The sequence below is a fragment of the Paralichthys olivaceus genome, chromosome 10 (assembly GCF_024713975.1).
Source record: "Paralichthys olivaceus isolate ysfri-2021 chromosome 10, ASM2471397v2, whole genome shotgun sequence".
Taxonomy (NCBI): Eukaryota; Metazoa; Chordata; class Actinopteri; order Pleuronectiformes; family Paralichthyidae; genus Paralichthys; species Paralichthys olivaceus.
This window is the reverse complement of record NC_091102.1, coordinates 19883376-19899433: the sequence shown is the minus strand read 5'-3', so window position 1 is coordinate 19899433 and position 16058 is coordinate 19883376. Positions and strand designations below refer to the sequence as shown.

General features: G+C 39.4%; 1 protein-coding gene across 2 annotated transcripts in view; it reads left to right on the top strand.

Annotated features, from left to right (window-relative positions):
* tfpia (tissue factor pathway inhibitor a) overlaps positions 1–16058 on the top strand; it is a 46155-nt gene that overhangs the window by 18850 nt on the left and 11247 nt on the right. For both annotated transcript variants that reach the window (XM_020099772.2, XM_020099773.2), the window contains exon 2: positions 6050–6253. In XM_020099772.2, coding sequence (XP_019955331.2) covers positions 6050–6253 — 204 coding nt within the window. The remainder of the gene's footprint in view (positions 1–6049; positions 6254–16058) is intronic.

Here is a 16058-nt window from a genome sequence, read left to right as displayed (position 1 = left end):
CTTTTGTACTTTCTTACCAATGACACAACATGGTCAGAGAACATTTATCCTCCAAAGGTTTCTATAGAAATGCCCATGTGTACCCTTACAAGAACATAGACACACATATATGAAGGCATGAAACATTTATTTCTCATATAGCTGACGCTGCAGATGAGAAAACCAATGGGAGCTCTGAACACTGAAACATCGCTCTGCTGTGCTTCTCTTTCTGTCCTCATCCGTCTCACTCTCTCCAGCTGTTTCTGACTACATCTACTTTACCGTCACCCTGATGATGGTGTGTGCTCATTGGTGATTTGTTATCGACTATAACTCTTACGCTATGTTGTTGTTTTCGGTTGCTGTTCCGCTCCATGGCTGCTGCACATTGGTCCATAAGTCCTCTTTGCTAGAGGACCTAGAAATGAGGAGAGAGGATAATCTTCTGGTGCTAAACAAGCTGAGACTGGGCCTCAAAACAACTCAACTTGCCCATATTGGGAATTACAGAGACGCTTGGCATAGTGCACATATTGAGCAACTCAGATCTTTATCCAGTTGTTTTTGTGTGTGTATATGTGTGTGTGCGTGTGCATGTGTGTGTATGTGAAAATCTTGGCCAAGCGGAGGCTGTCCGTGGAGTATAGCTGCCAATGTAAAATTTTACGCATCTAAAATCACTTTCCCTACTTGATGCCTACTGATCCATATATCAATGTCTTTTTTCTCTGTTTAACAATATGGAGGATTCCCAACGACACATCTGGAACTTTGGTTACATTTGCGAATCGTTTGCATCGTCACAGAGAGTGTGTGTTATTTTTTTAATGACCATTTGTTTATTCCAGTGAACTTCAATAATGAATTTCTCATCTTCAAACTTTATGATGCACAGGTTTGCAGATGCATGTTAAACCCAGCACCAACAAATAAAGGCTGGACAGAAAAAAAAGCTCTGTTTATTTCCTTACAAAACAATTCCATCAGCACAACAACAGAGTCATGTTACACTCATCACTCTGCTGCTCTCAGTTTCTCATTAGCAGAAATTATATTTTCACACTCTAATTAACTTGAAAAGCTCAACACGCTCATGGTTTTTCACACCGAGAGGCTGCCAGTAAAGACGGGACTTAATATGGACATTCTGGAGGAAGTGTTGAGTGTTATTCATGGTAGCTTAGAGTCATTGGGGGACACAGTGGAAAGCCTGACATGACTGCAACTGTACTGACGGAATTAGCAGTGTGAACACAGGAAAACATGGAGGAACAGGAGAGATAAGAAGTAAAGGCCTGTGTCTAATATAATCCTGACCCAAATAAAAGCCTATGATTGTCTCTGCAAAACAGCTCAACAACCAAACCAACACCCAGACAAATTAAATATCTGATTAAAAAAGAAAACGCACTTTAGCTCTACTGTTCTGACTCAGCCACCACAGATGTTGACTGACTGGTGGTGCTGGTAACTGAAATTCAGCCTTCACAATGTAGCTGACAATACAAAGGTAGGTCTGCTTTGTTTTATACGAGGTGTGTTACCAGTAAACCCCCACAGTTCCAAAGGTTCACAGTCATTGGACTGTATCGCTTTGTGAGACAACCAAATGGTCGAAATCCTGATAGTTAAAGATATGATATGTAACAATTCTTCATTAAAATGTGTCTAAAAAAGACGAGATGTGTTAAAAATTATATATATTACTATTAAATATTATATATACATCATCAAACAAGGTCTTTTGTATCGTTTTGGTAGTAGTTACATATTGTACATTTAAATTAAGGAACTGACATGTTTTATGGTTAAAACTGATGCCTCTTTTCCACTTCTCTTCCACTTAGCTTCAGTTTTTTCTCCACATTATTTGAATGCACATTTTAGGAATATTGGTCCTGGTTTTGTATTTTTAAAAATGGGCTTGAAATGTCCAGATTCACACGTGTTCCTTCGGCACAATTTAATTTGCCGTCCTCTTTTATGTTTCAAGCTGCCTCTCAATGGTTCCATCTGGATATTGGACATGAGTGATCGAGGAACATACTGCTCATTGTACTTCGGTCTGTGTCAAACAAGAGGAGTACAAATCAATGGGAAGAACTGGTTTTCCTCTCTCTTCTCGGGCAGCCAAGTTCAAACTTATTGAATATTGTTGTTTGGAGGAGATTGTACTTCACAAAGACCAGTCTGCACTGCAACTGTACTTTTCCATTTTCTCCAAAAAGGATTTTTGCTGCACCCATGGTAGCTTGAAGAATCCAGCGATAGAGGCAAAGGCAAACAATCTCAACTTGTCATTATTTCTCTGTAAAGTTTGTTCAGGGGGATCAGCAATGAGCATGTGTGTGGTAGTCAGGGGGATAGTGGAACTATGGCCTCAACATGGCTGGTAAATTACTTGCATTAAAAGTAAAGTGCTGCTGTTGGCTGAGTAAATAACCAATAGCAGAAGATGTGTTGCTTTCGTACTGTCTATAGATAGATCATGCAAGGCAGATTTATTTATATAGCTCAATGCAGATACAAGGGAATTTATAGTGCTTTATAAAGGGATTGGAATACATAAGGAATAAGATATTTAAATTACATTAAAACAATAACACATTAGGTTAAGACATACAGGTTAAATAAATGGGTAGCAGAGTTTAGAGTTGTGTAATTGGAGCAGCAGACTCAGCTAGCTCAGCTTATCTCCACCAAGGAGATCATATTTTTGTCTCTGTTTGTTTGTCTGTTAGTCTCTCTGTTAGTTAGATTGTGTAAGAATTGATTGCAATGAAACTTTGTGAAATGAACCCATTGAATTTTGGTGTGGAATGGATCAGTGGACAGAACCAGGATTTTTTTTTCGAGAGAGTTACAGTTAACTACTACAGCTGATGGACATTCTGGTTGGAGAATCCATTCACCTCCAGTCTGTTACATGAAATACAATAATCTGTTCTCAGTGATGTGGCCAGAGGAAAATAAACCTTTACACCATCTTCTTATGCTCAGGCTAAAATGAAGACTTCAGCAAACCTGAGAGAATAATGTTCTGTATTGTAATAAAATCTCACTGTGAAAGCTTCACAATAATAATTACAGTGTTGAGAACAGAGAGATGAAACAAGCTGTGATTTCCGATCATGTGGACCTTGTTTAGTCAATTACAAGCACTGGAAAATAAGATTTTTCTGTGACACCACTGGAGATGAGGGGTAGTTATGCCAGTGGCCGGAGGCATCATGTTTCCAGGCTGCCAGTCCCTCTGACACTCAGCCCTGTTATAATGAACAGTGCATCTCAAGAGTGCCTTGATGGAATTTCTTAAAATTTGTGATTACCATTCAGTTGGATTGACAGCTGAAATGACTACATTTTATTGGTTTAGAAAGGTTTTGGTCACTGTGAACTCACAAAATAAGTGGACACGATATATCGGGAACACCTCCAAGGATTTTTGACAAATTTGGCTCAAATGATATCTTGGACTCTCGGATGAATTGATTTGAGTTCAGTGGTCAAAGTCAAGGTCACTTTAACCTTACAAAACATTTTTGTGAATGCAAAATCTCAAGAAGGCCTTGAGGGAATTCCTTCGACTTGACAAGTGTTCAGTTTGACTCAAAAATGAACTGATTTGATTTTGGTGATCAAAGGTCACGGTGGCCTCTCAAAGCCTTTTTTCTATAGTCTACCTCAAATGTTAACCAGCTGTCACTTGGACACAGTAATTGATTAGATTTCAGTGGTCACAGGTAAAGGTCAATGTGATCTCATATTGTCATGGATGTAGCATGTCAAGACGACTTGGATGGATAGAAACTGCACTGGTTGGGGAGGCGCACAACCTCAGAGCAGTAACTCTACTGACGTACATGCAAAATGTGTCTGGCTACCTGATGGAGACTCACATCTCTTCTGTTGATGTAATGTAATTTTTTCCCCCTGCTGCTGCTTATCAGCCACAACAGGAAGAATGTTAAAAAAAAGCACCACGCAGAGAAGCCTATAGCCACCCTCACACCACCTCTGACATGCAGTAGCAATACCATAGGTCGTGTGGAAGAGAGGAGATGGGGAGTATTTGATTTGTTCCCTCCGTCCCTGGTTGTAAGATGGAATTGGACGGGTGGAGCAGGAGGGTTACAGTGGTGAGCTGTTGCCCTTATTTTACCTGGTCTGGAAAAGGAACTGCTAGTTGAATGCTGTGCTGAGGAAAAGGGCAGCATGTCTCCTTTTATAGACTGTGTTAATTAAACTATGCACCTTACAGGAATGATAATTTAATGTTGGTTTTCCATGACGTGCAGTCTTGAAAAACTTCGATGATTAATGCAGATACTAGGTTTTGTATGTTGACTGATGAGTAGTAATCACTGATGACATTCCATAAATGACAAGACAATGAAATTAAATGAGCATCAAGGTTTGTGAATACACCTTGGACATCTCTTTGGACAGATATTCCTGACTTCTCCGTGGCTATTGAAGTAATTGCATTACTACAACCAGGCTGAATGGACTCAAAAAGGACAAGGACAGAGGCAGACATTGACATTAACATTGGCATCATGGATTAGTGGAGCTTAGCTGGTTTCCTGGATCTGACAAACCAAGCCTTCATGACTGACAGTGAAAGAGACGAAGTGTGTCTGAGCAGAGTTAACTGTCCAGAGCAGCTGCCTATTTGATCTTGACAATTATGAAAAAATGTAACCTTGGTCTCTGTCCAACACAATTTTCACTGTACTCTCAGCAAACAGACATTCACCCATCCATTATCTAGGCCCCCCCCCCTAGATAGGAGGATGAGCCGTATCCTTTGATGATCACACAATGACTGGAGCCATTCCCAACTGACATTAGGCGCGGAACACTCGTGACAGTTCGCTAGTGTACATACAGAGACAATAAGCCTCCACACACTGACTGACAGGAAATTCAGACTCTCCAATTAACCTACATGCATGTCTGTGGACTGTGGTCAGAAGCTGGAGCACCTGGAGAAAACCAGTGCAGACTCAGGGACAACATACCAGGGCCGTATCAATGAGTCTTCTCAATCAGAGGCCAAAAAGGGTCAACAATTTACAGGGGCTAAAACATGTCTAACATCCATGCACAATTGTAAATGTAAAGCGCTTTGATTGGTCATCAAGACCATAAGATTCCTATATAAACACAGACCATTTGTCATTTACAATTACTGATTAAGTAAGGTACACGTTTAAGTTATTTCTTGTTTACTGTAAGCTGTTGAAAATTGTTCCTCGTTCATTTTATTCTTAACAAACTGTAAGTTATTGATGATGTTGTTAGTAAGTGTCTTGTTTAAGGTCAGATGTACTTTAGGGTCCCATCAGATTTCAGCTGGTCCCACCCCTGAATGTGCTCCTGGGGTTCAAATACAGAAACGTCTTGCTGTAAGGTGACTGTGCTAACTACTGCACCACCATCTGTAATCAGACATGCTCTCCACACAAGGCCAGATGATTTAAACCAAACTGTCTCTCTTTGCAATATGCCACTCGATCTGCTGCAATGAAAGCTAATGTTGTGTGGTGCATGCTGGGAGATTTCCACAGCTTTCAGTCACTCTTCTTCCGCCAACTGCCACAAACCTGGATCTGCTTTTATGTACTGGAGGGGATATAGGTGCCTTATTCTCTTTGTAACATAGAGTTGAATAGAAACACCTGGAGACCTGTGCCTGCAGGAGTTTTATTTTCAGTTATTTAGAATATATCAAAAATAGTATGAGTGGCTTTCTCGATTTTTTTGTCTTGACATTTGTATGTTGTTAATTATTCAGTCCAAATGTTGAGTCATTCAGGTCACAGCTCCATTCTAAGCACTATCAAATCTTCCGCATAGCCTCCCTCCGCGACCCAGTATAAAGACAGTAAGCTGTCAAAGAGTATTTTGAAAATTATACTGCCATGAAACTTTACCTTATCTCAAAGCCTTAGGTTAGAGTTTAATGCTATGACCTAATTTCTTCCTCCCCCAATCATTAAAACCCCCCACAGAGTGCCACAGGAAGTGAAGAACTAAATGTTGTCTTTCTATCCCACTTCAGCAGGCAGAGGCAAACCCGAGCTCTTCATCTTCAATGAGTTGTGCGCTCTAAAGGACGAGCCGGGGCTTTGCAAGGCCATTAAAGAAAGATTCTTCTTCAACGTGGACACGGGACACTGTGAGCTGTTTGAATATGGAGGCTGTGGAGGGAACGCCAACAATTTTGACACCTTGGAAGCATGTGAGGAAACTTGTGTCGTCTCAGGTGAGTCTGACACTAACAGCAACATGAAAAAAAATGCTTCCATAGATTCAAAAATGTCCACTTGAACACAAACATTTACACCATTGATAAAAGGGGATGGAAGAAGATTATCTTTTTATCATCATAGCATACTAGGATGTATTATAGCGTTGTGCTGTTTACAAAGGATCAGTTTTGTTTTTAAGGACTGATCTTTATTAGACTTTATTGCCACCGTGGGCATACTATCCTATTACAAAGTAATTTTAATGGCATGTGGCTAAGTGGAACGTTGCCAGCACATTTATTGTGAACAGCTTTCCTTAATGCATCTGGTTATTGAAAAAATAGACAGTCAGAGGCAGTCAGCCGTCATTATTTATGGGTTACTCATGGGCCAATAAATTGATGATAAAGTAGAATTAATTTCTCCTCACTAATAACAAAGTATTCAAACTCTAAGCAATTGGATTTCTCAATTTCCACATCTCTCGGGAGGTGGATCCTCAGACTGAAAATGGATTTTAAATATCGTCAAGCTGACCATGATAACGTAGGATCCATCATTTTAAATGAAAAGCAAACGGTGCCAGAGATGCTGGACGTGCAGCGGCCTTGAGAAAAAAGGGTTTTAAAGTGTTTTATAGATCACTTGGCCCTGCTTGTGAAATAGGGTGACCTTGTGGTCAAAGATAGAAATGATCTTATACAGAGGCCACCCTCGTGTGTCCATCTTAAGCCAGCAGTCCTGCTGACATGTGACAATGATCACTCGCTGTAAACTGACAGTTCACTAAGCCTCTCTTGGTTACTGTTGCTATGGAAGTCAGGCATGGAAAACTTGAGTGGCAAATATTCAGCTCAGGCTAAATCTTTTTTTTTGTGAGTGCTTCAAATGATAATAAAATTATGAAATATGAGCATATCCACAAATATCTGTCAGAACACAAGAAAGTGTCCTTTATGATTATGCACAGGCCTACAAATATATTTGTTCATTCATTTTTGGAGAAAGCAATTTTTTGCATTTTACAAAGCAAACTTGTTCCTTTGCATTTGGGCCTCTCATCCAAACGCCGTCAAAAATGGCGATTTTCGAAAACTGAAAAACATGTAAAACAAAGTGTTTTGGAAACAATGATGTCACAGATGACTTCATGCATGTTTACTGTAATGAACATGCACCACAAACAACTCCAACAATGGAGTATACACACCAGTTTCTTTTTGTTTGGTCACTCCTGAGTCTAATTACAGGTTTGCGGCTAAATTGACGATAATTGATGTAGACTTACTGTGTACTGGCTCGGCTTGTTTGGGCATTTGCATTCATTATTGTGATCTTGCAATGACAGAAATATTTTGTAAAACAACAGTTGTGTGGACAGATATTTTTTAAAGCATATGGGAAAATATCCATTCAAAAAACATCTGCTGTTGTGAAGGCTTTAAATAATATGACTCCACAAAACTAGGTGCACCACTCATAAATACTCCTCAGCTTAGTTTGCTTGTTTATGTTTAATAACCATGACTCCGAGTGCTCTCAGTGCTTCTACAATAACAATAATAATAACTTTATTTGTATAGCACTTATCTAATCAAGGTTACAAAGTGTTTCACAAAAATAAATCATAGCAAACAGATTAGATTTTAATAAAAGGTATTCAGATCAGTTCGATTTTAAGGGCCAAACATAATAAGGTCAAGACCTTAAAATGTATAGAGCACCAACCACCATGTGTGTCATTTGCTGTGGTAACTCATGTTTGCTCATAATCTAGCCAAGAAGAAGCATGGGTAAATGAATGCAGGTTAAATTTAAAACACTTAGTATATTTTATTTTTATACAATTATTTTCTCCATCTCCTCTCAGCATTTGTCTAAAGCAGATTTAAAAAATACTGTTTTGAAGTGAAAACCGAAGGTTCAGAGGAATCCATCCACATTGTGACTAACCTCAGCAAACGGGGCAATCCCCTCCATTAGCAGGCAGTATAATGTTCTATAATACAGTTAGATTAGATAGAAGCTATCACTGGCAAATCATCTGTCAACCAAGTGAACAAACACAGCAATAGAGGGAGGAGGTTGTATTACAGAATTGACTCTGTGTACAGTAATTAACATTACATACATGGGTGGTTGCCTGTGTTTTACATTAGCAGTGTGTTCATGTTTATCGCTAGTGATTGTCAGTGTTTACCGCTAGTGATTGTCAGTGTTTACCCGTTCCTCTGCTGCTTGAATAATGTAAGAAAGGCTCAGTGTTCAATTAAAATCCTTAATACAGGGTGGTTTTTGTTCACTTAGAGTGGAATGAAAAATGTAGCTAAAAATACTTTTCCCCATTGGACTCTGGATGGGTGGTGGCAGTGTTCCCAGGTTTAAAATGCAGATAAAACCATCCAGACATTCGCAGGGATCCAGTTTATTCCCTCTCTCTCCACCCTGATGTCATAGAGGTAGAAACCTCCCACACAGAGTTCGGTTTGCAATTGGAACATGCTTCTATAAGTTAAAGTAGAAAGTCGGTGATAATGTGTTTAGTTATTGGATTTGTCACATTATCAATATCATCATGAGACTCTGATGAGAGAAGGAAAGAGAAGAGCAGCTGTTTTTGCTACAGCAGCTTAGAGATCTGAACACACAGACACAAGATGTGTTCCTTTTATATTCATTCGTTGTTAAATGGAAACATTTGCTCATCATCATCATCTTCTCTTCTTCATGTGGAACAAAGCTGAAAGCCACTTGTTTAAGCATGTTATATGGAAGCTGGTTAGGGCTGCGATAGTAAATGGATAATTCACAAACATCATAATTATTCAAACTTATACAGTACAGAAAATCAGTTTCATTTCTTGACAACAGTGGCTATAAAATCTTAAAGAAAAGTTTTTCAACTTCACTCTGCACTATAAACTTTATAAAAAGCTCTGCACACAACATCCCGCACACAGACAATAAAAAAGTGACACTATATTGTAGAACTGTTCTAGGAGGACTCACTAATGACGAGGAATAATTCTGAAGCAGCTCTGGAGCATCAACACAGACCAGGCAAACAGGCAGGTTTAGAACAGGCACTGTACCAGTACACACAAAAGAGCTGAATTACAACACTTCATATGGCACAAAGCATTTGATTGTATGCTTTGTAGTGTTGTAACAATGCCAGAGAAACTGAGGATGACTAAAAGCAGATGGATAACGGTCACTGCGAAGGTGTGTGTGTGAAAATGAACAGAAAGCTGAAACCATTCATTGATCTTAACATGGTCAAGACTAAACTTGCCAGCTACTGCTGGTGTAGTCTTGAATGTAAGATAAAACCTTTCATTGATCCTCCATAGAGGAAAGTCATAAATGACACAACAACACAAGAAAGTAGTGGGATGATGTAGTAAAGTAAAATGTTTGACTGTAGGTGCTCTGGCGTAGTGCAGTCTAATGACTGATGGCACAAAGGAGCCCTGCTTTTAGGCACGTAGCTGGAGGAAAGTGAAGAGTCATTGTGTTAAGTGGGGTTTCAGTAATGCATCTTCAAGCTGTGGCTCTTTAAAAGCAATCAAAGTCACAACAATTAGACCTTTCACACTCAGGAGTCAAACCAATCCACAATTCACAGAGAGACGCATTGTCTTGCTATGGCTTAGTTTAAAAGCACTTGAGCTGAGTGGAGCAGTGCTCTGATAGTGTGTGTGTTTGTGTGTGTGTGTGAGAGAAACACAGAAGCCTGTGACAGGCTGAGAGGAACGCCTCTTTTTCTCTGTCACATACAGTACACAGATGTTATGTCAATGTCTGTCACCTACAGCAGACAACACACCTTAGATACTCAAGCCTGTCTGTGTGCCATTAAATACGCCCTTGCATGCACGGCAATAACACATCTATCAATGTATTTAAATGGCCTGTTATTCTGTGGTGTGGCAAACGGTAACCTTCACCTTCTTATTGCACGCCATGGGATCTATTAAACAGTCAGACATGGGGATAGTAAATGAATTTGCATCCTGCAGGTAATTATGTGCAGTATATTCCTCCATATTATATGCATCAATTTTTTTTATCATAAAGAAAATGTCCATTAAACAGCTATGAAGCCTACAGGTTTGTAGCAGGGCATTATTTTTATTGGTTGTTGGTTGAAAAAAACTAATTTATGTTACAGTAAAGTATGACACCTTATTGTGGTTGCTTTTATCTAAATTGCATCACGCCTCTTTGCCCATATCCATTTTTTGCTGTGCTGTACCTTTGCTTTAAATGTAAAAGTCAGAACTGTAATGGAAATAAATACGTTTTCCCATTTTACAAACTCACCCACTAACATGGAGTGTTAAGATGCTTTTGCTGAGCTGTCATGTCGTCCATCATTAAACACAGTCTATGGTTTACACAGGAAAAATTAAAGAGGATCTCTTAGGCCCAATCCCATTCCACCCCTTCTCCCCACCCCTTGTTTTCGAGGGTTATCTTGCCCCTTGAAACGGAGCCACAAGGGGTAGTGGTTCAAATCTTCTCCTACGATTTGGGACAGCACTTCAAGAAGCCGTTACATCATCAGTAGTCGTTGCGATAACCCGACACGTCGTCAGCAGTCGTCGATGTAAACAGAAGCAACAGTTGTTGAGCTCTTAAATAAACCACTGCTATTGCCTGTCAGTTACTAAAGTGACAAACCATAATATCTTAATAACATCTATGCTAATGCAGGTGGATCTATGACATTTGCCATTCATCCGATTGAAATTGAAAAGCTTGGTTGCTCGTCATTTCATGTATGAATCAAGAGCACACAGCTTCAGGCTGCTAGCAGTGGTCTGTATAAAACCTTGCCAGGATGCTTTGTTATCAAAGGAGCAGTTCAGTAACATCGCTGCGGGTTAAATCAAGTGCATTGACATGGAATTATCATCTTTTTAAGGTTATTGTGAAACAAATGACCATAATTCATTGAAACAATATTAAAATGTGAACACAGGCCGCACCCCCCTCTCCATCCCGACAAGTATTGGGGACGGACTACCCCTAAACGTGAACACGGAGGGGAAGGGCAAAGGGTTAGGGAGAAGAGGTGAAATGGGATCGGGCCTTGGCTGTATTTTGTTTGCTGCTACCAACTATGTTAGCAGTTCTGAGGATAAAAAATAACTGACAGCTGATCAGCTCTTTTCTAAATGTGTCCTGGTGAGGTGAATTTAAAATGGCCGTAAACGCCACTAAACTCCAGCAGACAAGGGAAAAACCTTGGAGTCATCTTTGACTCAGATCTCTTTGAGCTCCTCAGCAGAAACATGAATAAGAATTCACTGAGGAACACTCTCACCAGAGTGAGACCATTTCTCTGTCAATACAGAGACAGCATTGCACATTTTTATTACCTCCAGGATTCATTGTTGTCATGCTGTTTTCTGGTCTCCTGCTGTTTTCTGGTCTCTCTCAGATACAACTGCTTCAAAACTCAGCTGAGTGTTGACAGAGAGAGAACACTGCACTGGCTACCTGTCCACTGTAGAATTGATTTTAAAATCAGTGTTTAGGTTTATAAAGCTGGCAATGGTTTCTGTCTGACCTATTTATTACATGCACTTTTACCCATAAACCTGCTGGAAGCCTCAGGTCTTCTGGTGGTGGCCTTTTAATTACACCTTAATTTACAAAAAAAATTAAATAAAAAACAAAGTGAATTTTATTTATTTATGTGTTCTGGAACAGCCCCTCTGAAGACCCTGAGAGCAGCAGCAGTTTAAGAGCAAAATTTTGTTCTATCTCTTTTTCAGTCTGGCTTTTAATCTAACTTGAATTATTCATATATGTATTTATACATCTTAGATTTTCTTGTACTTGTTTTTCATTTTATTCTATTTTATTTGAATACAAATATTTTCACTACTTTAAAACATATCCTCTCTCATCATTGCAATCTATCTTTACTTTGTTTGTTTACCTGTCTTTGGTGTATTCTTATAACTTTATCAGCTAGTATTTCCAGTTCCTGTTATGTTTTGCTTTGAAAGTAGATGGAGGTGAAGCGAGGTGGTGGTGGGTTATCAAATGGTAATGTCTTTACAGAAACAAGTCCTCTGTGGTAACAAACATAGCACATAGTGTTCTACATAACTGTGCTACAGCAGAGCAATATACCACAGGCCTATAAACAGGAGGGATATGTGAACTTAACCATGATACATTGGCACAGACTCATAAACACTGGGAGAGAGCCTTGTAGGGGAGATGCTTGCCCAGTCACAACACAGCAACACACAGAAACTTGACAGTCAAAGTCTCACTGTCTTTCCAATAGAGAAGCACAGAGTACAACAGTAATTTCTTATATCTGATTATCTCTTTTTACAAGCACTGTAGGTGAAGTGGCCACACACTCCCCAACATCAGGGGTCTCATAATTGTTAGCAACTTTCTCCCTGCATTTTTTTAGTGGGCACAGATTGGCAGATCCAGAAAGTCCAAATTCTCCAAATGAACAAAGTAGAGACAGGATTAATGTCCAGGGAGTTCAACAGAAGTTTAAACTAACTGGGTCAACAGAAGAGAAACAGAACTGAACAAAACAGAAGCACAAGGCCAAACGCATTGAGACAATGTGGAGGGGAGGGGGCGGGGAGAGCACCTTCACTTGTACCAGAGGATCAGTCAGAGCAGCTGAGAGCTGTTAGCTGATTGATCGTCAGGTTTAAAAGAGACACACGCTGGACAGAGACTCAGAGCCAGAGACATGCTGGACAGAGATGCACGGACATAGAAGGAGCTGAAAAGCTACTGTTTATGTTTTGTAAGTTTAGTTTTGTATTAATAAAATGCTTAAACCAAATGGTTTGTCTCTGTGGTGAGAGCCCCGTGGCCATGATCTCCTGCCACAGACAAACATACAGAGAACCAGAGATGTGCACTGACAAAGGAAACTGGGGCTCACAGGGACTATTTACACAAGGGAGACAGGAGGTGAAACACATTAGGGTGGGACAGATAACCTCTAAAGCTGACCCTGACAAAGACAGGAAGTATCTGAAGCAAAGAGACACAAGGTAAATAAATTCAGTGTGAAACAGAAATAAATGAGCCAAAAAAGGAGTTGTACAAAATATGAAATTAATCACATAAAGTGGTGGAGCAGCTCTGGAAAGAAAAGAGCAAGGCCTCCAGCTTTCCTTCAGTAAGTTAACTACGTCACTTCAAACTCTTGCAATGAAAGTTTCCAAAGACACCAAATACGTCAGGCTGAACTGCAACCTTTACAACATTTTACATTTGACATCATGGTCATAAACACATAAAAATGTCAACGTTAACATCAGAGAACTTCAAATTAGAGCTGCAATCAAATGATACCGAATAAATAGGATGATAGAGTCAGAGATCATCTTAAAGTTAGAGTGTTTATATGAAGTGGAAGACTTTACAGCAAAGACTCAGAGTAAAGGTCAGTCTGTGGTTCACACAGTCAGTGTACAGGATGGGATATTGACGAACAACAAACTTGAGTGTGATATAGCTGCAAATAAATTAAGCCATTAATGAGAAAAGTACGTAGCCTCGAGCGAAATCAATGTTCATTGATCCTGGTTATTAACTCCACACGTTGTGAATTAATTTAGAAATAAACTAATCAGTCCAACTTTCACCAATCAGCACCAACCATGTATATTTTTACTAACTATAGCATGTTCCAGTTTCATTGTTTCTTGCTATTGCAGTATATTATGAGATGTTTAATGGTAAAAACTAAATATGATATAAATGTTGAATCTTAATCTTAACACTGTGGGCTCTATTCTAATTATATAAGCCCACGGTCTAAAGCTCATGGTACATGTGAATTTAGGACACAACCAAATCCTGTTTCATTAGTTTAGCAGAAAGAAAGGTTGCTGCACCAGGTGCATGGTTTTAACAGATTGACCTTAGTCTCTTCATTCATCATGGGTGTGTTTTGGGTGTAACATAAACTCATCCTAGTGCCATCCCTTTGAAAACCAGGTGCGATTTGCTGGGTAGTAAAGGAGGACGCTTCTCTGCAGAGGAAACTAAGAGTGAAGTAACGTTAACAAGTGGGTGAAGGGGGGTTTGATTTACCAGCTGCAGACATTTGAAAATGTCACCACTCTTCTTACTTACACAAAACATTTCTCAGGGGCTAATGTGTTTTTTGTGCAGTACATTTAATTTGCTCCTGTGCAGCAGGTCTTTATCATCAAATCAGTGACATTTCACTACAGAAACTGCTTGTTGGCATGCTCACATTTGAATTATTACCACTTAGCCTCTGCATATCTTCTCATGTTTGTGTGAAAACACAGCCAGGGACGGCCTCACAAGACTGTTCTTGTTAAGGCCATGAAACAATGTTTCCTTTTATTTCTAGTTTAGAAAAGGCTTTCATTCCCTCTCTGTGCTGCTTTACTGAAACACATATGAGTCACAGCCGTTCTGTCACAATCACTTGCTTCGTTCCGGTTTCACTTTTAAAGTTCAGCTTGAAGAGGTCAGACACACTACGCTAGTGTTTCTTTATGACAGATGAACTTGTTTTTATTTCATGCTCAGTGTGGGCACACAGCCACAGCACAAACAATAAGATGCGGCTGGAGGTGAGAGAATAAGGTTGATTGTTGAATAAACTGGGAAATAAAAACAGACGTGTGATATAGAGTTTAAATTATTTCTTAATCATTTAGTAAATCAACAGAAGATGAATCGATAAAGTAAATGTTCAAGCAGCAACATAAAACGCTCCTGATAGTTCCAGCCAACCTTTCTATTATCTCTCCTGGTTTATTTATTTGATAATGCGATTGTAATTTCACATAACAGACTGATGATTTTTAGCTGCAAACAGATTGTTTGCTTCAACTACAGATGAGAATAATCTAAAAGAAAAACAGCTCCTCCATTTATTCCTTATCATATTTCTTTTGAGATATGATTATATTCACTGAGAGCTCATTCTGCAAACTTATAAACATTTTACCTCCACATAATAGATGTATACAGCACATTGTCACAAGAACATGTTCATTATGTAATCAGAAATCTATCTTAAGTTATTGTTTTTGAGCTTGAAAAGGAGCCGACATTGCTGAGGTCAGACTTTGTGCAGGACTGAATGTGTGTCTCCATCCAGTGGCCACTGGTGTTTATATGTCTTAATTCATTTATATCTACTCCATTAGAATTCAGTTGTCTTTTTTTCCCCACAGACACTTGCCAAGTCTGCGTCGGCACATTTAGGAGGTGGAACAACAAACCCTTTGCAAAATATGTTGAATAAAATTGAAGGAAGAAAGAGTGTGTTCTCTCAGCTTGAGAGGACTTATTCATTTCATGTTCAGATTTTACATTGCTTACACTTCAGCTCTTCTCCTCGGGGGGTAGGGCGATTTCATTTGCTATCACCACACCTGCCATTCTATGGGTTGGGGAATTTTTTTTGTTGCACAAAAGATAAATCCCAGAGCTGAGGAGAAATCAGACAGCAGATGTGTTGGAGTGCAGGCAGTAAAATCATCAAATAAATAAGTCTTGCTCTCAAACTAAAATATCACGCTCTTGAATAAAACAATAATCACAGAATCTGAAGTGGGGACAAAGTGCCTGAGCACAGACACGGGGATACAGGGTCTTATAAAATGTAATCTAAATGTTGTTTGTTTTCAAAAGAGCTATTGCATGTTAAAACCCTCTCATCTTTTTGGGTTTGAAATTGCACCTGAAAATCTGTAATGTTCAGTCACAGACCAGGTAACCTCTCAGAATCCTCCCCACCCCTCTCAAACACCGAGGCTGAAATACTGA